Source organism: Neolamprologus multifasciatus, chromosome 16 (assembly GCF_963576455.1).
Source record: "Neolamprologus multifasciatus chromosome 16, fNeoMul1.2, whole genome shotgun sequence".
NCBI classification, from domain to species: domain Eukaryota; kingdom Metazoa; phylum Chordata; class Actinopteri; order Cichliformes; family Cichlidae; genus Neolamprologus; species Neolamprologus multifasciatus.
In genome coordinates, this window is record NC_140454.1 from 16,253,652 (window position 1) to 16,278,854 (window position 25,203).

The following is a 25,203-nucleotide window of genomic DNA, read 5'->3' on the forward strand; positions in this document are numbered from 1 at the left end:
TGCCAGACACATAGCTGTGCTCTCTAAAGTAGTATGTAGTAAAGCAGTGTGCGTGAACACACACATAAAAAATAGAGCAACGTTATGAAATTCTTTCAACGTTCGTCTCCACATTCGTAGTCACAGGTGATGATTCATCACGAGCTTACTGGTACTTTGTATGGTAACTCACATTTATCCTTTCTTGTGACATAAATGAAGCATTCTATGTATTTCTGCTTAGCTCAGCTTAGTTTAATCAGTATTTCGAAAGATTTGATGAGAGAAATGATTTCTGCTGAGTAGGACAAATGTTAGTCTTGCTGTGGTCTCATATTTGCTGGTGTAAGAACATTTTGCTGTATAAGACTCATGCTATGCATGCTTGCCTACATGCAGCATTAATGTGGGTGCAGGTGTTATTACTGACTCCATCTCCAGTTTGCACATTGCACACATTAACTGAAAACAAATGGTGCAATCATTCTGCTTGTATGCGGTTAAGGTCTCCAAGCCGTATGCGGAGTTTGTGGTTCACAAATACATCTTGCAATGAGAAATCTTGATATTAGCTGTCCCATATAAGTTCAGATAGGGCAGATGAGCAACGATAGCTTGGCTTATCCTTCTCTTGTGGGTATAAGTGTGACAAACTGTGAAAACTGTGAAACAAAAGGCAAAAACAGTGGAAAAAAATGTCCTAGTATAAACTCATACATCGCATACCTTAACCAGCCAGAGTTTGATTCATCCTTTCCTAACTTCATCTTGGGCTGGGACCTTGAAAAAAGAGGGGTATTTAAATTAATAACTGCCGTTCTCCTTTTTCTTGGATCTAATATTAGACCATGTTTATTTCATGTATAGACAGAAATTCAGCTGACTATGAGTTGGCACACATGGGACAAGGAACTAGTTCTTCCAAAAAAAATAGCAAATCCTTCATCTGTGAACTATTGCTGCTTTGGTCAGCAGTATTGCACACATATCCCAAAAAAGGAGCGAAAAAAACAACTCACATTTTGGGCTTTAACAATAAGAAGCACAGACTGTGCATGTGTCTATGCATGCATGCACACACTGTTTCCCTTTGATAAGTGACTTCCTGTTGATGTCAAAATCATGCTTTTTGGCTACCCAAAAATATAACTCGGAGGGTAAGAAAAAAAACAGAAGTTGTCAGACAATTTTGGTCTGCTCCACGTAATTCTTTTTGTTTTGTTTTTTTCTTCTTCTTCTTCAGTTATTTTTCTGAGGTTTCAGTTTAAGAAGTTTACGTCAGTATTAGCAAAATTGCCTGGAAAGTTTAGGGGTTCAGAAAAAAATTATTTTATATACTATGTCATGCTGTGTCATCCCTGAGAGCCTGAAGCCTTGTATCTACCCTAATAACAAAACCTTAGTGCAGTAACACGTACCACTTGCTTGTTGTGAAGTCCCCCTGCCTTTAGTTTAGTCAGCTGAAAAGCTGCTGGTTGCTTTTATTACATTTTTAAGTTCAGTATGATACAAAGTAAAGAGATTTGAAACATTAAATTTAATAGAAGAGTACGGCATGCTGCTGATACCTCTGTGTTCACTGAATGGTCCAGTAAAATCCTGAGTGAAGGTCAGTGTGCCGGTGCCTCGTTCATATTTAAAAAAAGGAAGGCAACATGTTTCAAATTCCAGCATTTTTTAATTGTTTTTTTCTTCTTTTTACATGAAGTGAATCCTCTTGATCGCTGATGTACAGTACATGTGGTATCATAAAGCTTTTTCGATTTGCTGTGACTGTGTAGTCATACAGAGAATTTTCATCAGCATGGAAATAATTTTCTGGTCATCCGGTATATGTAGATGGGGATCAGATCACTCTTGTTTTTCATTTTCTTGTGTGTTACTACTTCTTGCTACAAACACAGCTATTAAATCAGCTAAGTATTAACTATGTTGTTTATCTGACAGAACATAGAGGGTGTTTTTCTTTGGGTTTATTTTAGCTATATTATTTCCACTTCTTGTAGGGTCACCTTTTTCAGTCTTCACACTGTCAGACAACTCCACCCTAGTCTAAATGGAAACTTTTATCATCTCTGACTCATACGTGAGGTCGTTTGTGCATGTAGATGTTAAAATGTCCTAAGTAACAAGCTGACACGTTACTTTTGAATTCTTGCATTTTTGCCATTATGGAATAAAAACAGTTACATTTCATGACCAGTTATATTCTATATTCCTTTCACATTGATGTAACTCTGGTGCCATACATATATATTTTCTCTATGTTGTAGATATATTTTGATTAGATTACTAGGCTTTTGTGGTAGTTACATTTTTAGGAACTACGTTTCCACTCCTCCTTCCTTCTACTAATTCTTAAAGACTGCTGTCCTAAATTTTACAGTTGTTGCTGTCTTACTTAGGTTTCTTTTTTTTTTTGATAAAAAGAGGTCAAATTCGTAACCTTTTATATCCTGCATTGTTTGCATATTGATGTACTGTTGGTGTATATGTATTTTTGCTTTATTGTATATTTTGATTATATTACTGCATTTTGTAGCATTTTTTTTACTTTGTTTCTTTCTTTTAAAAAAAATAGAATAAAATTATTAATGTGCACACTTACTTGGCATTAGTTGATAAAGTTGATTCTTAAAGTCTTTGCTGTCTTATATGAACTGATACTAGGGGAAAAAAAATCCTGACCTACTTAAGGAGTTTAACTTCTGTGATGTGCCCACGGCCTAAGGCATAATCATTTTAGCAGATACAGCAGATTTTGTATGTAGGTACTTTATATGTAGGTTGTGACGTTTGTGGTACTGTAGGCTGGTAAAAAGTACAAAAATTCATTGTAGCAATTTTGAAAGTTATTCAACTATCCTGCTAATTAAAAATAATAATATAACCCTTCATTATTTATTATTACTAGGGATGAAAAAGAAGAGGAAATAATTTCAACTAAGTGGGAGTTGAGACATAAAAAACGATCACTGGTGGAAAGGTAGACCCTGAATCCTCTCCTAGATGAAATCACGAAAGAAGAAACGTCCTTTAAATCTTAAATGATGACATGTGGAGTTAAATTAATGTTATATTATCACATTTTGATAAAAACCCAAAGTATGTTGCCCAAGAATTACTTCCAACTTCCACCCGGTGAGAGTAAACAGAAAGCTCGAGATTAATCCTCCCACTTCCGGACGGTCAGTTTATTGTCTCCATGACTACAGTGTCAAAACGACGTCGTTGAAGCGGCCGTCCGCATGTAAAATTAGCTGTAAAAATACTCAAATGTTTGACTAAATACAGAAAATGTGCGCATCTGTGACTAACACGTTTACCAAGAAGAATGATGCTGGTACAGCTGTTTTGCATGAACGGGCTTATGACTACTTGTACGGTGAGTAAGCTTTGAACTAACTAGCACAGCTAACGAACACAGCCGATGAGCACGGCTAATAGCTGAACTTAGCTGCCTCGGTTGCCATCACCTGTTCCTCCACAGATCCGGTTCACACAGTGTCATCGGAGGCAGACCACACCAAGGCCAATTTCAAGGCCTTTGCGTCCAGGTCTCGAATAGTAAGTCGTATCTATACATGATTTCAAATTTACATTTTAAATAAAAGATAAGTTGATTTAAAATGCTGTCATTATTATATTATAGTTTATTTTAATATTAATTTAAACCTGTAGTATACAGAGCATTTATCTTGTATTGTAATAATGTATATTTTCTTCCACCTTTTGAATGTAATATACAGGGGCTTTTTTTTTTGTCTCTTTTGTTTAACTAAAAATTAAATGTGAAATGCACTTTTTAACATTGTTTCCGTCTTCTTCGCTCAGAGGAGAATACCAGAGTTTGCATCCATGTTTAGTGACAACCCACGCTATACTGTTAAAGTAGACCCTGCAGTCCCGCAGCCGGCCTTTATTGATCTTCAGTGGCGAGGCCACACAGAACAGCGCAAAGAGGCCCTGCAGCAGCTGGCTGGGTAACACAACATGCACTTGAAGCCTTAGTAACTAAGTTGCTTCATTTTAAGATGTAGTCTTTCTCTCATTACAGACAAAATAAATAAAGTAATTTTTTAATGTCTTTATTATATATTATAAATGATAAAATATGTATATATTACATCTTGATTATCTTCTTGACAGGATTTCTCCAAATGCTCAAACATGGCTGAAAAGCAAGGAGTGCCGTGTAACCGGAGCGGATTTCTGCAAATACTTTAAACGGTTTGACTAGCCAGTTGAGAATCTGATTGTTTGTTCTGTTTTTCCTAACACAACAAACTAAAGATAACTGTCATACTGCCCCACTTATGTAGATGTCAATATAGTCTATGACATAGTATTTCACTTTGTTCCCTTTAGCCCTCTCATTCCCTTTGGGCAGCAGATGCCTCCTAGTGTGATTTATGCTTCGCCGAGGTGAGGTTCTTTGCATTACTTTGTTGTGCAGCTGTTTCTGCTGTGCCATTTTTTCTGGAAGTATGTCTGTTTTTTGTGTCACTTTAGAGAAGACTTTATAACGTCTGATGCTGAGCAACAACCCACCCACTTCACTGTTGGGGTCCAGACAGACTACAGGGAAAGTGAAACACAGACAGACCCATACAGCCTTGAGTATGTGATTCAGCCCGGGACTACTCCCTCAGAGCTCCTGCAGATGGCAGCTTTGACTTGGGGTATAGGCATGTTTATTGTGTTCTTTACCTGTTATATGAACCGTGATGGTACACTCATAAGCAACTTTATTAGATCTTTGCAGTATAATTATCTTGCTCTCTTCTCTCCATCCAATTTTTTTTTTTTTTTTACTTACTAAACATAATTTATAATGCATCTGTGCTGGCTAACCTGTGCATAAGAAACTCACTGAAAAACAAATTGTTGCAAAAACAAATAGTTAACATCAACAGGTTCATCATCCACAAGTCACAGTCAGCACAGGAAGAAAGTACAAGTAAAATACATACAACCCACGCTGATCTTGAGTGGGAGGGATAACTGAAACTCCACTTTCTATTAGTGTAAAGACATTTAACTACACATTTAATCACTGAGATATCTTAATATAAGATGAAGAAGTTCAATTTCAACAGCATGTCTCAGTTTTTCTAAATGTTAAATGTGGAAATTACAGAAAGAAAAATTCTGGAAGCTCACTTCCCACACCGCCCTGTATTTATAAAACAAGATAAAGATTTTGTTCATTGATTAAAATCTATTTTTTAACTAAAATTTATATAGTGGACAGTAAAAAAAACTTTTCTGTTATTTAATTGTTAATCTGATAGATTACTTGGTTACATGATTACTTGGTTACTTGAATACTTAGGTATTACCCCTTAAAAGTCCCAAAATTGATGCACTCCTTCATATTTTCCAAAGCGGGCTGGATTGGATCTTTGCCAGGCCAATATCGCCCCCCGGGCCTTATATTTGACACCCCTATCATAAGGCAAATGCATAAAAAAAGTTGAGCTTTGCTTCACAAGATAGAACCATGCCTTAAACATATTAGTGGAACCTTTTGCAGTCTGTCTGCTTTACCATAACACTGCTAACATTTGTCACTGCACAATTGATCAATATGCCTATAAGTGACTATATCATATTTTAAAACTGAGAAATTTTATTGTCTTGGTTCTTAAGTTTGTGCCTTGGGTCCAGAGTGCCTTATATCCCCACAAATTCCCCCGACAAATGTAATTGGTGCAGTTTGTTTGTCTGTCTGCTGTAAATGTTTGTTATCAAGCTAGCATCCACAGGTCATCACTGCTAGTGCCCAAGGTCAAAGTTGAGCTTGGAAAAAAATTAAAGAAGCCGTATCTAGTAATATATCATGTAAAAGGGTTTGGAGAGAACTGTACAATGCACTTCTTCATTTTTCAATACGATGGTCTACGACATCACAACTAGTTTCACAAGATCTCACACTGCATGAATATATCTTAAATCTTAAGACATTTCTGCTACAATCATATGGGTAAAGATAATAAAATACACAAGTTTTGCATATAATGCTTCAAGGTCAAAGGTCAGGGTCACATAAATTAGAAAAAACTTTAGTTTTCATCGAGTCATCTCCAAACTTTAAAACAATATATTCTTCATTGGGGGTCATAAACATGCTCTTTAAAACATTATTTTTTCATTACATTATATGACTTCCCAATGTCACAAAAAGATGAACGTCCTACACTAGATTTCCATATTAACAATGTTGACATCAGCATAAAGTATCAGTGTTAGTATAGCCCTTGCCATGTTGGGGACGTTGCACTCTCTGACTCCTCTTATTCTTAAATTGTTGCTCGCACTGTTTATATAACCTGTCACGTCACGTATTAGCTCAGTTGTGTGATGGTGCTAAAGGGATTTTATAAATAATTTAAATCCTTTTTAAGTGTGTTAGTTGTCCCAGTTAACTTGTCTAGTATCAAGTTATAAAGTAAGATACTTTTTTTAAGTATGAAGTGTCTCAGTATCAATGCTTGATATTTTATCGTATACTACACTTAGCACAAAGAGTACAAGTAGTTTGGTTGATTATTTCTTAGTTGTGGCAATGCTTCATGGCAATAAGTCTTACACAGTTAAAGCCTGTTTATTTCCCTTAAATGTTGCCATGTTTGTAAGGAAAATGGATTTCTAGGTTAAGTAGCAGATTTGACTATGTGGGTTGCTCGCTTGAAAAACTTTCCAAATTGACTCTGCCTATGGTGAGCAGCTTATTCTGCTACTGACTCAGTAGCACATGGAAAATGTGTCTGTGTGGGCTCTCATGTCATGGTACTCCAAGGAGCTTGAAAGAAAGTGACTAGACATCTTTCATGAAGACGTTTCACCTCTCATCCAAGAGGCTTCTTCAGTTCTAAAACTAAAAGGTTTCATATTGTGTCACTTTGTACGTCCCTCACAATTTCCCATCGTCACCCCCTCCCCTTCGCTGCACCCCTGCACTGTTCTGTTTTTAATGGCCCCCATATGGCCACCCTTATGAAAAAATTCTTGAGGTGCCCCTGGTCACAGGTACTGAAAGCCTAGTGGGGATTGTCCCTTTAGAGCATAATGTGTGTCATCACATGAGCCCGAGGTGTGATAAAAGGCATGGGATGTTACCCCTAGAGGTTTCTGATGAAAACACCATAAGAACTTGTCTCACCCTATCATGTGACCTATTGAGGTCAGCTGACGCAATATATGAGTAGGGGTTGAGGCATCTGGGAAGCCACTCCCTATGTTCAATGATGGTCGTTCACAGTAGATGGCCTGTTTTACTCCTCTTTCAAACAATCTATGTTCTCAGTCCAAAATGTGAACATTGGCATCCTTGAAAGAGTGACCTTTAACTTTTAGGTGCAGCCGAGTGTTGTCCTTCCGAGGTGGCTCTTCTGTGTTGTTTCTTGCTTTTATTTATTGATGCAAATTTTCCTTACTTTTGCGTCAAGTTTATTTTTAGGCAAATATAGGCTTTTAATGATTTTCACATGATTGCAATCTTTATATATTTACATTTTAAGCTGTGTTGCTTTTTGTAACCGGGTTGCATAATTCCTTTTTTTCTGAATGAAAATTCCTCAGGTCACGGTCTGCCTGCAGGCCTTGCAGAAGTGGAAATGATACAGCGAACCCGTGCCAAGCGAGCTTGGGAGGCCAGTCTTCCTCCACTGAGTGACCTGAGCCAGCTTGACAAGAGGAGGCGTTTAATGGAAGAGATGGAGGCCAAAGAGTGGGCTTTCAGAGAAGGAGAAATCGAGAAGTGAGTGATAGTGCATCTGAAAAGCTAATCTAACTGGAAAACACACTAATAGGGATGCAACCTACTGCTTAAACTGATGGTGATGCACTGTTTTGCACAGATTTAAACTTCATCGTGTATTGATTGCTTCACACCTTCATTGTTTCAGTTCACTCCTGTCACTCTGATAGGGAGCAGATGTGTTTTGTGTTTTTATCGTACATTTTCTCTGCTAGGTTGCAAGAGGCTCGTTTAGAGGTGCTAAAGGACCTTCTGAGGCAGAGAGATGAGGCTCAGAAAGATGTCACAAATGACAGACTGAACCAGATATATTCTAAGCACCAGGAAGACAGGGAGACCAAGCTAAACAAAATACACGCTGACTACAACAGATGTAAGACGTCCACCCCTCTAATGTTAAGTATATTATTTAATATCTGGTCTCACTCCTGGGTAACTGCCTCTGTTTTTCTTTTCTTATTTTTGTCTGCAGCACTGAGAAAATTAGAAGCTAAGAGGAAAAATGTGGAGGGGAAGCTAGAACGGTGTGTCATAGCTTCTCAGACGTATGTCCCCAGGATCCGCATCGGCATTTTTCCCAACAGGAACATCAACAGCATGCTGTCAACAAGACGCTACTTAGACACATATGAAGGTTTGAGTCTGAATGCTGTTGCAGATGTAAAATTTTTGTATGTAATTTCCAGTATAACACACAGAGATAATTTCATAAATTCATTGTTAAGATCATTTTTAACTCTTTGTTAGGTTTAGAAGAACTAGAGACGCAACTCAGTGCTTCAGTACTGAAGTCAAAGAGAGAAAGAACAAAACCCAAAGTCTCCGAGGATGTGATGAAGCCTCCTGAGAGCAGAGCTGTGCAGTTGCTGAAGAAATACAAGGTAAGGCAGAACAGAAAATATAGATGTTCATTAAAGTGGATCTACGTTGCTCAGGTCCAATGCAATATTTATTACTACTGGAGTAGTTTTGCGTAATTGACAGTTTAAAATAACTCTTACTTATCATAAGCTGGGCTCTGGCGATTCACCCACTGAAACAAGCTTAAGTCAACACTTCTGATTGGCTATCTCAGGCAGACACAAGGTTTGAACTGCAGGTTAATGGGGCTTCTGTGCACCTGAGATGACCACAGTAAAGATCTCTGCTCTCATTAACATCAGGCAGAGCCAAGAGCAGAAGAAATTGTGAGAAACCAGGCAGAAATCTGAAACCTGAGCTTTTGGCTCATGTATATACAGCAACCTCATTATTTGACATTTTAGCCATTTTGTTTGATGCAAGATCCACTTGAAGTATATCTTTGAAGTTTTAGATACATACATACTGGCACTTCTGGCTCCACAGAATCTGAAGCAGAAGCAGGATGACCACGCATCTTTGAGGACTTTACGTTGTCTTCTCAGAAAGGAGACGCCTGTTCCTCATCCTGTCACTCCCACAGTGGAAACGCCACCTGAGGTCAGTTAATTATTCTGACTGTTACTGAGACTTCCTTTGTAAATATTACATTTATTGTATTAATATTTCTCTATTTTTTAGGGGGAAGAAGAGAAAGAACTTGCTGTAATCTTCTTGCAGAAACTATTGCGAGGACGAAGGATCCAGTATGAGGTCCATCTGTGTTTCATTCCTACATAAATTTTTCAATCTTGCTCAGTTTTTGAGCACTTATCTTTTTACTTTTATCTCCGCTGTTCTAAAGATGTTTAAGGGCAAGGAGAAACATCAGGATCTCATCCAGGAACTGAGGACTGTCCATGCCCTGAAGAGGGAAGAGCAGGAGCTACAGAAGGCAGACAAAGAGCATGTCATGATGCTTAATAAACAAAGAGACAAACGCAGACATGAGGTGAAACACACGGACCTGACCATGTGGACAAAAATGTACTAAATCCAAACAACCTTTATACCCGTTCTCTCCATCTTTTCAGATTTTTCAGCAGGAAGCACATCAAGCCGGAGTAGTAGGGGCAGAACTAGAACAAGTGTTTGACACATTGTCCAAGGAGCTGATTCGTCTCCAGGATGAGCGAAGGATCCACGCCTTTACACTGCTGGCTGAGAGAGACCGTCGGATGCGAGAGGCCGAGGAGAGTGGAAGGAGGCAGGTAGAGGAGCGAAGACGCAAAGAGGAAGACGAGATCTTCAGAGAAGTATGTGCACATGTCATTGTTCTGTTGTAAAAGGGTAACAGAGATCAGTAACAATGAGATAACAAAGCATTTGCAGTCAGAGCACCAACTCTTTGGAACAAGCTGAGTCAGTGAGCTCTAAATTGCTTCTTAAAACATACTTTCCTATTTTTTTGTCAATTATTGTACTTATTATTACCATTTTAAGGTGTGTGAGTTTGTGGGTTCCCTTCACTTCTTGTCACAGGTGGTACAAGTACATCAGGAGACTGTGGACATGTATTTAGAAGACATCATCTTGGGGACCATTGAGCACATAGCCGACCAGCAGGCGCGGGAGGAGATCCACAAGAGGGCAAAGGAGGTCAACGACATCGCATATGCCGTTGAGGAAAGGTAACAAGCACCTTCCAATATCTGTCGCTGCTTGGTGTTAAGGAATTGTAACGCTAACAAACATCGCTTTTGTGTGCGAGTAGCCGGGATAATCTTCAGTCGGAGGAGATTGTGTCTGAGCTGGTGTACAGCTTCCTTATCCCGGAGGTAAAGAAGATCGGTGTCAGAGAAAGAGGTTTGTAGCAAGAATTAGAAACACACGAAAATGCATTAAATGACTTAGTAGTAAAAGATAAATGCCCCTTTTTTAAAAAATAGAAATTAAAATGACTTATTGGAGTGTTGATGGAGGGATTAAGTTAAAGGTAAATCCTTTCCTAATTTTTTCTGACCTTGCATTTTCAGTGCACCAGAAGCAGCATAGACACTTACAGGCAGCTCGGAACATCATTCAAGGGACTTCAAATGCTCCTGAGCTCCTGAACAGTACTCTGGAAGCGTCAAAAATTACCTGTCCTGGTATAAAAGCGTCCTGTCAAGTCCTGGAAGAGACAATGAGCCAGCCGCTGCAGGGGAAGGAAGCAGAGCAGCACGATGCTCAAACTGAGTAAAAGAGAGGACTAGAATATTAAAAGTGTTCTGCATTGCAATCTATAATGTCTAAAAGTTGTTGTGATATTATTAAAGTGAGGGTTTAATAATCATTCTGGGTTGTTTTTTTTTTACTCTAAGCAGTAATTAATTTAATTTAATTTGACATGAAATGTTTGAAGAAGTCTTTCTGCTTTTACTCCGCCACGTTTTAGGAACAAATGTTGTGTTTTATGCGGTAGATGATGTACTTGAACCCTTTGAAGCATAGGCATGAATTAATTGCCAGAAATTATATATTTTATTTATTTATTTTGAAAAAGGGGATTATTGAACCTTGTGATGAATTTTAAAAAAATCTTTATTATTGTAGGTGTTTTAATTTATGTCATATTTGTTGCATCTGTTTTTTAAATTTACTTATATTTAGCTATGTATTTCTTTAAAATGCATTGTGCAATTTATTTCAGTTTTTGAGGGGAAAATCACTCTGATGATGATGATGATGAAGCCTCAAAAACTAATTCAAACATGATAATCCAGGCTTTGTTTTTTGTTTGTTTTTTATTGATTGGGTTATTACAGATTAAGATACCCAGCAGCACACAAGCAATTAAAATAATCGCAGCTCAACATTAAATGGTGCCATTTTCCATAATGACTTTTGGTACTTATTATATATTTTGATTTTACAACGTGCAGCATGAAGACTCTTAAACAGGATTATAACTTACATTAAAAGTTCATTTTTATTTTTTTTGCCTGTCCCATTTGGTTCTTTAGCCGTCAGAATTGTTGTCTGAAGACCAACAAGGATACCCAATGGATTTATTTTGCCAAATGGATCATCATGGCATTGCCGTATTGGTCCATTTGATCGACCTTTGTTTTTTTGGGTTTTTTATAAAGTTCATTTTTTTCACGTTTCCACAATTATTCAACGAAAAATTATATTTCACCACTTTTGCAAGAAAATCGTGTTCTTTTTTTCTGTGCTGATTCCATTTCCGATTAAATATTTAGATTCGTCCTGTGCCACTCCATCCTGAAAACGCCCCTGCGTCCGTGATCCGCGTCTACGAAGTACGACATCAGTAGGCGGTGCTGGATTTTACTCCGCAGTTTCTTCGGTTGCAGCCGGTTGTAGTTGTGGCAAACTGCCAGTATTAAACATTAAGCTGGTTGAAAGCTTGCACGACGACCTGTTAACGATTCTCTCCCCTGTTGGTCATGCTCAAAATTCACCCGATTAAGCGAAGTGAGGCGGGCACCTGTGGACCACGCACAGCTGTTTTGACATCTGGAATCATCAGGTGAGTGATTTGCATGACCTAAGCCAGACATTTAACCAGGTAAAGGAAGGAAAAGAGTTTACTTTATGACGACCTGTGCACACCTGTTAGACAGGTCAGGCTGCAGTTACAAACCTGCCTGCCTGCAGGGTAGGAGTAAAGTAGGAGCACTCCCAAGCAAGCACTAATGTTTTACACGCTGCTTCAGTGGAGTGTGTGGAGTTGTGTATGCTTTAAAGAAGCACAACGACTTACATTAAAGTTGTGATTTCAGTGTGTCAGTAATTCTGAGGGATTTGAGTGTTAAAATTAAAAAGGTTGCATTAAGCATTGTTTACTGGCAGAAAATACCTGAAATGTATGTTTCTAAATCATTAATCAACAGTAGCCTGTGCTTGTTTTTTTGTGCAACTTACCGTTTTTTCACTGGAAAGTAATAAAAAATAAATAAAATTGAAGAGTCCACATTGTTCTTTGCACTTGAACATTGTGAGCTGTTCTGTGCACTTCAGAAAATTGCTCTTTGATGAAAATCAAGGTGATCTCCTACTGTGACCATTTAGCCACAATGAATAGGGGGTCGTAATAGACGTAAATGACTCCACAAGGAGCCTTTAGTCATATCCAGGTATGCGTCACTGCTGGAAGAAAATGGTTCAGCCACAGTATTGAGGTCATATCCTTTCATTTAAGAGTATCATAGCAGAATAGAATATACAGTGTGTATCCTATACATTAACTGTGACGTAGTAGTGCTGATAGTAGTTAAACCTAAGCCTGATCTCACAGGGAACCTTTTCACTTCTTACTGAGTGAATCTTGCCCAGAACAGATGTGAAGGCAGTGACGCCAGACTAATCTGATTATCTCTCGGGTGAGAATGAGCGAGAAGGCCGCTGGAGTGCAGATCATCAGTGAAGTGCTCGCAAGGCGAGGGGATGAGGAGGAGAAGCTGACAGATGATGAGGAGCCCAGAGTGTGTGGTGTCTGTGGAGATCTGGCTAATGGTTACCACTTCAATGCCTTGACCTGTGAAGGCTGCAAGGGCTTCTTCAGGTAAAGCTCTTCAACTTTTAATAACATCATGAATCAAGCAATAAATGGGCTTTTAGAAAACAAATAGTCCAGCTTTTATGTTTGCGGTATCTAGAGTTTCTCTCATGTTTTTAATTATATTTAGAAATGTTTTTGTCATGAAAAGAATCCCTTGTGAATGTGAAATGACAAATTAGTGATTTTCCTTCCGAGGAGCCAGACTTTCTTGTAATCTTTTAAAGTGGTCTTGAGCAATAGTTCTCCAGTCTTCCAGAAGTCTTACAAAAATTTTCTTTTGACATTTGCTGCTTTCTCAGTCATTTTCACTCACTCAGTTCTTGTACCTGATGAGCATAAAAGGCTCCTGGTTGAACTCAAGGATAAACCAGTGTTTTGTCCATACATAGATAATAAATTAGTTCATCTAATAAGAAATATTAGATGAAAATTTGGCATATCTCAGCAGTGTGTCCATAAGAATTTTCAGGAAAGTAGAAGACAAAAGAAGAAGTGGCAGGGTTAGAAAAACTCCATCATCTCCAGCAGATGAACAGTTTCTAAAAGTCATGTCCTTGAGAAAGAGGAAAAAATCCAGCAAAGACCTGACACAGAGAGACACAGAGAGATGATCTGGCCCTTCAGTTCATCCATCTGCTCTTAAGGGAGGAAAACATGCAGAAAAGGTGGAGGTATGCCAAATTACACAAGAACTGGACTAAACATCAGTGGCAACTGGTCTTGAAATTTGTGGCTCAAATCTCTGTTAATAGGTCAGGAGAGAGGTACACAGCAAGTGCAACACATTTACCTTCATACCACAGTCATTAGTAAAACATCCAGTGGTGTTGGGAATCTTGTCAAAATTAATGTAATTATGAACACAGAAAAATACCATCAGATTTTGATGGTAAACGCATCAGATTGCTTTTACCATCTGGAAAGCATCTGATTGGCATTCACTTCATTTTTCAACACAGTGATGTAATGTAATAAAAACATTCCCCAGAGCCCGCACCTCAACATTATTGAAGCAGTGTGGGGACATCTTGACAGAAAAAAGAACAATAGGCAGCCTACATCCAAAGAAGAGCTTTGAATGTCCTTCAAAAAGCCTGCTGAACTATTCCTGAAGAAATTATTCCTTAAAGTGAGAAATCTTGCCTAAGAGGGTTCATGCTGTGTGTTGAAGAGTACAGGCAGTCATTAATACTTCTTTTTTTTTTTTTTTTTTAAGGGGGGGGGGGGGGGGGATGTTCATGTCATTTTGTTGGCTGCTTATATTGTAAATTTTTAATATCATATAAAGTGAAACCACATTTCAGATCATTTTTTTCATACCCAAAAAATACTTTTTAAGTATTATTTATAAATTAATTTGAATTCAGTTCACCTGAATTCAGCACCTCTGTACTTTTAGCACCCTGTCAGCCAAATAAACAGACACGCGATAGTGAGGACCGGATACACACACAAGCACATTCTCTATACTACATTTATACATATACAACATCTTGCATAGTATGTATATACATAGATATATACATAGATACAGTGACTATCTTGCTTTCATAGGCTCAAAATGTGAACTAGGCTCGACACCGCTCTGCACTGCTCTGCAATCTGAAGGCCACCTCAGTTTACTGTGACCTGAGTAACGATGAAGTTGTAGGAGGTTGTAGGATGTTGAATTGTATTCTTTCTGTGGCACATGCAGGTTTCAGAAGATTAGACCGTGACTTGTTGACCTAGTTAGGACTGGTGTAGTTGTGTTCTGAATAAGTTGAACTCTTTTACTAGGAAGGCTCACAAGCAGGAAATGACAGTGGTCTAGTCTGCTCGTGATAAATGAAAACATGATTTACTCTGAGTCAGAAGCTTGTTATGTTTGAAATGTGTTGTAACTACATAAAAGATATGACTATTAACTTTAACACTAATCACGTTTTCAGTTTTCCTCACATTCAGCTGTAAAACGTTTAAAATTATCTGACCTTTTGATTAAAGAGTTTATACAACGAGAAGCTCAAGATGTCTGTCAGATAGGAAGCTGTGTGTCATCAATGTGTTATCATCATCATCAATCACTGCGAGCCCAAATACTAGAGTTTTGTAGTATTGAAGTTAACCATTTATTTTAATGGCTTTTATTTTGATTTTTAATTGAACATTATTTTACTGTTCACCATATATGCTCTCTGAACTGTCTCATTTAGAAGTGTGCTCAGTTTTGTTTATTATTTGACTTCTTTAGGCCAAAGTATTCTTTATTTAAACCTCACTTTGTTGCCACCAAAGCTCTCTCTGTCCCTGTTATTCAGATGTGGTCAGATAACATTCAATTTCTGGCATAAAAGGTGGTGTCAGTGTGATATTCTCATCTACTTTGGTTCTTAATTTGACCTTCTCTAATTTCAACACCTTCACAAATTAAATCCACACAGTGCACGCAGTACAGACAGTTCATTAGGTACAGGTTGCTAGTACCAGGGTGGTCTCCTTTTGCCTTCAGAACTGATTTATTTCATGGTGGTATAGATTTAACAAGGTGCTGGAAACATTCCCCAGAGATTTTGGTCCATTTTGACATGATAGCATCACACAGTTACTGCACACCCATAATCTCCCAGACCACCTCATCCCAAAGGTGCTCTATTTTACTGAGAGCTTTTTATTGAGGGCATTTGATTACAGGGAACTTGTTGTCATGTTTAGGAAACCAGGTTGAGATGATTTGAGTTTTATGATATGGTGCTTTGTCCTGTTGGAAGCAGCCATCAGAAGATGGGTCCACTGTGGACATGGTCAGGCACATTACTCAGGTAGGCTGTCATGTTTAAATGACTCAGTTGGTACTAAGGGCCCCAAAGTGTGCCAAGAATATATCTTCCACCCCATTACACCACCACTACCAGCCTAAACGGAGTGGAGATCCATGCATTCATGTTGTTTACACCAAATTCTGACCCTATCAAACAAATGTTGCGGTAGAACTTGAGACTGCACATTTTTTGTGCAATTTCAGTCAACTTGTGCAAATTGTGACTCATTAGATATTTGCATTAACAAGCAGTTAAACCTAAGGCATGAAGCTGTTATTTTGTGAGTGGATGTTTTTTCATTTCAGACGTAACATAAAGAGGTCAAACCAGCTCCGCTGTCCATTCCTGAATAAATGTGTTATAACGAAATACAGCCGCCGGTCTTGTCAAGCCTGCCGCATGCGCAAATGCCAGGCCATTGGCATGCGCAAAGACAGTAAGTAACATCTAAAGGCTTTTATACTTAATGTTTTTACACCAAGTCACTGTAGGAAGTGTGTGATATTATAAAAGGTGCACCCATCAGTTTCTAGAATGCTTGTTATCATTTTGCATGTTTACATCATGTCATACAATAAACTGATACACATAATTTTCATGCCTTCAGAAGAAATTATGAATCAGATCAGGTTTTTTAATGCTGACATGCTTGACATAGCAAATGCTTGTATTTTTGTGCTTGTTCAGTGGTCATGTCTGATGAAAAGGTGCAGGAGAGGAGGGTCAAAATCAATAAAAATAAGATGCTTAACTCCCCAGTAGAGCTTTCATTCCAACAAGAAAAACGTATTCAGGAACTGCTCTTTGGTCACCGCAGCACATTCGACTCAGCATTTTCCTGCTTCAGCAGCTTCAGGGTGTGTGAGTGAATGCATGCAGTTTCAGCTCTTCATCATCATCTTTGTTTTAACTTGCGTAATTGATCTTTGATTTTTTTTTCAGCCTATGGACCGAAACATCCTTCCTGTGAATACGCACAAGCAGACGGCAAGCAAGCTCTTTAACCCTCTGACCGCGTGCCCCAGAAACGCCTGCAGCACTGCGAGTAAATCTACCACCGAGCCCACATCATCGCCATCCGCCACCTCATGCTCTTCATCCTCCTCCTGTTTCCACAGTTCCATTAAAAAACAAGAACACCACATACGGAATGGCGTCGAAAACAGATGTGTTTTCACTGCTCTTCCGCATGTGGCCGACCTCACCACTTACATGATCCAGAACGTCATTAGCTTTTCCAAAAGTCTCCAAGACTTCCGGTAAATGTGTACATCAACGAATATTTATATTCAGTCGGCACGTTTTCGACACTTGATGTCAAATTGGTGTCTTACAGGTCTCTTACCATGGGAGACCAAATATCTCTGCTGAAGGGAGCCACGTTTGAAATAATGCAGATCCGCTTCAACATGGTGTTCAACTCAAAAACGAGCACATGGGAATGTGGCCATATTACGTACTGCATAGATGACGCTGTACGAGGTAAGACTTCTTACAGTTGGATGGATTAGATTAGATTAGATTAGATTAGCTAAGGTGAAGTCAGACTGTCACTTAGAGTGGCCACTTTCCTGAACACCTGTGACAAAGCATCATTTAAAGAGTTTTTTTTTTTTTTTTTCTGAACAGGTCTTAAAACATGGATATTTTAACAAGTCAGTCAGTGGGACTTGACCTCCAGACCTGAAAAATGAGACCCATGCACAAGTGGCAAAAGCTGCAGTTCCTCTAGGTGCCACTTGAGGCTGGTTCAAAAAGCAAGTCAGGTTCCAGACTCCCACGTTAAAACTGCCAACCAGTTTAGCAAGTTTACAACCTGGTTCAAAAGTTTTGGCTTCTGTGGATAGTTTCCTGCTTCATGTGTTCTGAGGTGAGAGGTTTTAACCACTCACTCCCCTTAATAGTTGAGTTTGTTGAGTTGATTGATACCTGTCCTGGCAGTGATAGGTGTCTGCTAGGCTTGATGCTACTCAGTAGCTAATTGTGATGTTGTATCATCTGGAGCATTTTTAATAGTTTATCTGACAATTATTATGGCTTGCTGTGTGTTTCAAACCATCCCAGAAGAGAAGAGCATGTCCTGGATAATCCTCCTTTCTGACATGTAAATTAGAAAAGTTGAACTTCATGTTTTATACAATATGGCCTAAAATGAGCAACTGACTCTACACACTCAGGAAAATCCAATGTTAGGTTAATTGGTGAATCTAAATAGGTGTGAATGGTTGTTGCGCTCTGTCTGTTAGCATTGCGATGTTTGGTGTAACCGTCCACTATTTCATTGGCACGTGGTATAGGCTGCAGCTCCGGGGTGAGCCTGAGTTGGATAAGCATGATGAATGAATGATGCCTCAAGTGGTCATTAGAGGAACTGCAGTTTAGTTTTTGACACTTGTTTTCTTCATTTGTCTCTACATTTGACGCTGCTTCCCAGAGGATAGTGGAGGATTAGGCCTAATTAGCTCCCTAATCATCTGCTGTGTTAGCAATCTCGAGGTGCTCTTTGGTGCTGGCAAAGACTGCAGCGGTGTATGAAAGCTTTTGCTGAAAAAATTGTGAGTGGCTGTGCAGTTTAAAATGCTGACGTACTCCAAAGAGTAGGTGTAGGTGCAAATTCTTTGAGTTCTCACTGTGTTCCACTGTTCATAGAGATGGATTTAGTGCTTATAATCAAGTCAGTATATAAAAATACAAAATGCATTCAGTAATGGAGACAATTATAGTAACTCTGAGGTGTGTCTTGTCTAAGGACTCAAAGTAACATCCCTGATCACAAATTCTGCACACTTGATTAAATAACATGTAACGTGTACTGAATGACCTTTGCCCCTGCAAAATATTTTTTCACTTGATGAACACGTTGAGTCGTTATTCTCTGATCTTGCCAGTTTTTTTGCTTTTAGATTAGATTAGATTAGATAAAACTTTATTAATCCCTCGGGTGGGTTCCTCTGGGAAATTTGTTAAACTACATGTAAAGTTGCAAATGTTATTAAACAGGAGTAAAATGAACAAAGAGAAATTTGACGCTCCTAACATGCATGCACATAATGCACTTTTATTTTTGAAGCAGTCAGACAACAGTCAGTCAGTAACATGTCCAGTCTGTTATCACTCTTGTCACATGTTCTCACACGGTGGTGTAATATGACTCCTTAAGAAACACTCACTGCAATGCTGTCAAACTGGTTTTTACTTCTTTCGATCCAAAGTGCTTCACAAACGCGCTGTCTGAAGGTTTCCTTTTACTATTAGACAAACAGCTCTTAGGAATAAGGAATTCACACTGAGCACTAGGTGAAAGTTGAGATTTCAGGGAATACAGCTCTGTTTAATTTTCAAGGTGCTGACCTGCAGTTTTAAGGTGTGCAGCTACAAATATCCATCACAAAGGTGTTTGCTCTTCATGCTACTTTACTTGCGAGTTAACTGCTTAGACTGACCTAAAAGTAGGTCACACAGAGAACAAACACTAAAAATAGCACTTCCTTGTTTTATTTTGTTTTGTTTTTTAAAGGAATGAAAATACACATAAACCATAAATGACATTTGAACTACAGGGGTCAATCTTTCTGGCAAAACCAAGTGGAATAATTGTACCTTTATTTCATCCACAACAACAGAAATCAGTATAAAATGATGTCTGACTGATTCCAGTCAACACACCAAGGATATCCCGACTATTCCGCTGGCTTTTAGTTGTCTTTATTGGTGCAAATTCCTTTCACCGTTTCAGTGCTCCTAGGCTAACAGCATGTCAGTTACATTTATAAGCCTTGTGTGTTGGAAAAACTGTAGGGAAGTTGTGACAGATCACCACCCCTGCTTTTTTTAGAACTTGTGCAAAAATAGTTTTGCAAGAATGTCTGGAAAATCCTGCAGCATGTTCTTGGAGCGCATATCTGACTGGCATACGTGTTTTGTGTATTTGGTGAATATTTACTGTGTAGCTGGTAGTTTTGAGCTCATCGTTCTCCCTGATTATTTTTCCTTCCTAATTGTGGATAATTCGGCATGAATGAGCTTTTAGATTGTGGTTTGCCTGTACATGTGTTGCACATTTTCACACATAAATCCCTGCCAGAATCAGCTTGATGGTAGCTCACTCGAAAGTGGGAACTAAACATATCCATTTGAATCCGTGTCTGGGAGTGTGGAAAGTGGGAACAGATCAGACCTCAGTGGCCCTCAGACTGTCACTGTCCTTCTGTATCTGTCCTGCTCCTGACCCGTTTTCCTGTGTTTTCCAGCGGGATTTCAGCCATGTCTGCTGGAGCCTCTGTTCAGATTTCACCACACGCTGCGCACACTGGGCCTACAGGAGGAAGAATACGTTCTCATGCAAGCCATGTCTCTGTTTTCTCCAGGTGATGGTCGTTCTTCAGCAGTTCATCCCAGTCCTTGCCAGGACCAAATCAATAATTAACCAACCCTGTAAATATTTAAACCCTACAAACAGTGTGCATTTGTATCCAGCCCAAAATAAAAATGCATTCTCAGATTTTCCTCAGGGCGAAGTGGCTTCAAATTAAAAGAAATTTGTTTTTTACTTGATTTGCCAGACCGTCCAGGCGTGCAACAGCACAGCTTGATTGACAAAGTTCATGAAAACCTGGCGCTGACGCTAAAAACCTGGATTGACTGCAAGAGAACAAGTCCAGACAAACAGTGAGTGAAATGTCAAATTCTCGCCCCTTTCCAGTCAGTGTGAAACGTTTTTACATACTGCAGTTATTGACTTTTCTATTGTATTTCAGCCTGCTGTATCCCAAAGTGATGGCCTGCTTTACAGAGATGAGAACAGTGACTGAGGAATACAGCAAACAGATTCTACAGATCCAGGATATCCAGCCTGACACCATCAGTCCTCTCATAATGGAGGTGGTCAGTAAAGGCTCCTGTAATGACTTATGAAGAATGTGCTGTACGTGAGCAGCACAAGCACTGTTAATGGGGATGCTTAAATGAAAGTATCCTATTGTTATTTTACATGTGTCAAAAGAGTGAAGACTGGATTCGGGAGACAGACACTATCTCTACTTTTAAGATTAGGCTTAAAACTTTTCCTTTTTGCTAAAGCATATAATTAGGGCTGGACCAGGTGACCCTAAATCCTCCCTTAGTTATGCTGCAATAGACATAGGCTGCCGGGGATTCCCATGATGCATTGAGTTTTTCCTTTCCAGTCACCTTTCTCACTCAATATGTGTTAATACAGAGGTCCCCAACCTTTTTTGCGCCACGGACTGGTTTATGCCCGACAATATTTTCATGAACCGGCCTTTAAGGTGTCGCGGATAAATACAACAAAATAAAACTAGTACCGGTACCGAAAAAAATGAGATTTATTCATAACACACGTGAAAAGACCCAGGAAAACCGAGTAAACGATAAAAACGATAACAAAATAACGCTGAAAACCGATAAAAACCCTGAAAACTATACATTTCACACCTGAGCCTCAACTCTCGCGGCCCGGTACCAAACGACTCACGGACCGGTATCGGTCCGAGGCCCGGGAGTTGGGGACTGCTGTCTTAATAGACCTGTCTGCATCGAATCATATCTGTTATTAATCTCTGTCTCTCTTCCACAGCATGTCTTTATCCTGTTTTCCTTCTCTCACCCCAACCGGTCGCAGCAGATGGCCGCCCCTCCCTGAGCCTGGTTCTGATGGAGGTTTCTTCCTGTTAAAAGGGAGTTTTTCCTTCCCACTGTCGCCAAAGTGCTTGCTCATAGGGGGTCATATGATTGTTGGGTTTTTCTCTGTATCTATTATTGTGCGATCTACTGTACAATATAAAGCGCCTTGAGGCGATTTTTGTTGTGATTATATAAATAAAATTGAATGGAATTGAATTGAATTGTCTTAAATATTGACAGGACAAAAATATATAGGTGAGAGGGAGTGAACGAGTGTTGTCAGTGTTGTTACTCCAAAAAAGCTGCTTTTTAAATGTAGAATTTTGTTGTTGGTCTAGTTTTGTGCTTTTGGTGCCTTAATGTTCATTTATTGTAAACTGTGATGAATGTTTCTGATGGAATATAAAGACAAACACTGCCCCCCTGTGGCCACACACAGAAAAACAGATTCTCTGTGAGGCTGATCTGCACTGCAAACATCTGGACTGTCCTGAAGTTTTGTTGATCACTTTTGATCTAATGGATTAAATAAACACGCACCAAGGGAGGAACTTTTTATTTTGTCAGTTCTTTGTCCACCTTAATTTGTGATGGCAGACTCGAGCCTTCTTTTTGCACTAAGGAGAACTTTTTTCATTATGTGACTTTGAGAGTTGAGAGTTTTGTTCTTCAAGATTTCTGTGTACAGTACCTGGCGATTGTTCTATTTGATTCAGATTAAGCAAAAGAACAGTTTTTTTTTACTATTTTTCTTTCAAGAACTAAGAACATCCAAAGAGATTTTCAGCTATTGCCTTCAGATCATCATTAAAGGGCAACCTTTCATGAGTTTGGGTTGAACTTGAAACTGGCACTCTAACTGAAATCCTTGGATTTACCTGGCACAAAATACCTCCACATTTGTTTACTTTTATTTACTATAGACTTTGTGATTCACTGTTGATGCTTCTGTTATCTCTGTGCATCATGTTGTAATAAAGATATTCTTTTTTCAAACACATTTATTTTAAGCCAGTGCATCATTGAACCATTAGCAAGGTTTCAGACTCTTAATATGTAAACATAAATCTGTATGAATCTACATGATCATATGAGTTTTGCCATGCTGGTTTTGTAATATACACAAAAAGACACTCACTAAACACTTTAACAGATACGTTGTGAAAGTATCAGGCTGGTCATGGTTTGTTCTTCAGAGTTGACCTAATTCTTTGTGGCACAGGCTGAAGTGCTGGAGACTTGATTGACATGACAGCATTACACATCTGGTGACTGTGGAGGCCAATTAGCTACAGTGACTTCATTGTTATGTTCAAAAAACCAGTTCTCAACGAAAATATCCCTGAAAACTTTACACCACCAAAAACCTGAACTGTTGATACAACGCAGGAGGGATCCACACTTTTAATTTGTTCACAAAATTTTTAACCCTACAGTCCGAACACAGCAGCAGAACTTGAGATGTCAGGGCAGATGTGTTTTTCCAGTCCACTTTTGATAAGCCTGTGTAAACTGTAGCCTCAGTTTTCTGTTCTTAGCTGAAAGGAGTGACATCCAGTGTGGTCTTCTGTTGCAAGGTTCGATGCGCGTGCATTCAGAGACGGTCTTATGTATCCTGGTTATATCCACTGCTGCTCACTGGATGTTTTCTCTCTCTCCTAATAATTCTAAGATAATTCTCTGTGAACTCTAGAGATGGTTGTGTGGTAGAAATCAGTTTCTGTAATATTCAGATAATCCAGTCTGGCACCAACAACCACACCACATTCAGAGTCACCTTTTTGCCCCCATTCCGATGCTCTGTTTGAAGTTCGTCAGGTCTCTCGACCATGTCTACACACCTAAATGCACCGAGCTAGAGCCATGTGATCAGCCGAATACACATTTGCATTAATGATTAGTTGAGCAGGTCTACCTAACAAATTGCCATTTACAATATATAATGTATGTCCCTGCCACTTCAGCAATGTACATAAATGTCAGTTATATTTAAGCTGCTACTACTTTGGTTTGAATTTTCTTTAACAAAATCGATCTGATGTCTACGAAGTGACAGGAACAAACACAGTAAAAGAATCTCAAACAGACAAATTTCATGATCATTTCCAGGCTATCCTACTCTTTATTTAATGCAAATTACAGTACCAGGGAACTATTCCTCGGAGCACGCAGAGGGAATATTTACAGAGGCGCACATTTAGCATACCTTCACAGAACGAAAGGAAAAAAAACCAAACAAAAACAAACAAACAAAAAAAGAAATCGAAATTTCAGTCACAAACAGAGGCATTCAAGTAGTAGTACTGTTATACAGGATGTTTTTGTAGTATTTTCTTAAGATTCTTCTTTTCTATTACCCCAGTTTAACCCAGTCAGCATATGACACTAGTGTATATGTCAGTATAATATATTATACTAGCTTATACACTTTTATTCTTTTTTGGTAGCCATTGTGGTGCTTTAATTGAACTGGAGTAAGAGGGCAGAGGTGAAGTGGTCCAACCTTCTGGTGGAGGGTAGCAACACGTTCATGAATGCAAAATTACAGCAAGCAGGAGAGACAGGAGAAAGGCTACATGACTTGACCCCTTAGGTGCTACTGAATTTCACCCCCCTGAATACTCAAGAGCAGGAGGAGAAACAACGAAACATCCAAAGAGAAGAGAAGAAGAAGAGTTATTGCCTCTGAGGATGGCTCATCACAACATGATGGTTTGGCTTTGGTAACAGAACCAACACTGCGAGTAATACAGAAACTGCACTGTATCGTATATAATATATGAGGCCTTTTTTTGTTTGATTTTTTTTGTTTAAAACCCTGCTGCCGTCCACAGCACACCACCCACCCACTTCATACCCCAAATCTGTGCCAGGACTGCAGTACACGTGTATGTGTGTGTGTGTGTGTGTGTGTGTCCCCCAAGATAAAACATCTATTAAAATAAACACCTGTCTACTATATCTTCAGTTAAAGAAAAAAAATATCCTTACAATTAACAATGTCTGTATATTACATTTAGTGTGCAATGAAAAGAGCAGGAGGGAGAGGATGTGCATCGGGTGGAAGAGGGGGCGCGTGAGTGAGCACGCGGACAGCAGGACATTCAACAGCACCAAAAGGGAGAGTCACAATATCAGAGGGGGGCGGTGACAGTGGGGGTGGGGGGGTTGATGGCGTGGGCTGGGTGAGGGTGGAAACAAGGCGAAGGTGTATGAAAGCAAAGGCACTCCAAACTATAGTTACACTATACATGACTAGTTCTTGTTACAATAATACAGCTGTAATCTACTGTACTGTACAGGTAAGATTGAACATATGGCTGGATAAAGCTGATCATCGTCGTCGTCATCTACAATATCCATACACAACATCAGTTTTGCCCTGATTCTGTTTTTTTTGTTTGTTTTTGTTTCATTTTTTTGTTTGTTTTTGAATCTTTTTCATTCCGTTCCCTCACCCATCTTTGTTTTTGCTCATAAACAGTACATGGGTCTGCATATATACATACCTTGAACACAACATGAAAGAAAAAAAAATCAACATAACATAAAAAAACAACATACAAGTCATACAAGTCAGAATTTTGGTGAGGAGCATTTATACTGTATGT

At 39.0% G+C, this 25,203-nt stretch overlaps 2 protein-coding genes across 3 annotated transcripts; both read left to right on the forward strand.

Annotated features, from left to right (window-relative positions):
* The first annotated feature begins 3,159 nt into the window (after nucleotides 1–3,159).
* On the forward strand, nucleotides 3,160–10,916 carry cfap91 (cilia and flagella associated protein 91). Its single transcript, XM_085134976.1, has 17 exons — nucleotides 3,160–3,364; nucleotides 3,470–3,546; nucleotides 3,814–3,962; nucleotides 4,129–4,209; nucleotides 4,348–4,404; nucleotides 4,492–4,661; nucleotides 7,564–7,741; nucleotides 7,957–8,114; nucleotides 8,214–8,375; nucleotides 8,489–8,622; nucleotides 9,089–9,202; nucleotides 9,284–9,355; nucleotides 9,447–9,593; nucleotides 9,676–9,897; nucleotides 10,124–10,272; nucleotides 10,356–10,447; nucleotides 10,618–10,916. The coding sequence occupies exons 1-17, from the start codon at nucleotides 3,277–3,279 to the stop codon at nucleotides 10,821–10,823; spliced, it is 2,256 nt and encodes a 751-aa protein (XP_084991102.1). The 5' UTR covers nucleotides 3,160–3,276; the 3' UTR covers nucleotides 10,824–10,916.
* An 839-nt stretch (nucleotides 10,917–11,755) lies between these two features.
* nr1i2 (nuclear receptor subfamily 1, group I, member 2) lies at nucleotides 11,756–25,151 on the forward strand. 2 transcript variants are annotated; one of them, XM_085134979.1, is made up of 9 exons: nucleotides 11,756–12,116; nucleotides 12,928–13,151; nucleotides 16,255–16,385; nucleotides 16,637–16,806; nucleotides 16,892–17,208; nucleotides 17,286–17,431; nucleotides 20,200–20,316; nucleotides 20,512–20,617; nucleotides 20,707–25,151. In XM_085134979.1, the coding sequence occupies exons 2-9, from the start codon at nucleotides 12,976–12,978 to the stop codon at nucleotides 20,861–20,863; spliced, it is 1,320 nt and encodes a 439-aa protein (XP_084991105.1). In that variant the 5' UTR covers nucleotides 11,756–12,116; nucleotides 12,928–12,975; the 3' UTR covers nucleotides 20,864–25,151. The 2 variants fall into 2 exon arrangements, with proteins under 2 accessions (XP_084991105.1, XP_084991106.1); XM_085134980.1 differs by lacking the exon at nucleotides 20,707–25,151 and having other exon boundaries at nucleotides 20,200–20,383; nucleotides 20,512–20,612.
* The last annotated feature ends 52 nt before the right edge of the window (nucleotides 25,152–25,203 follow it).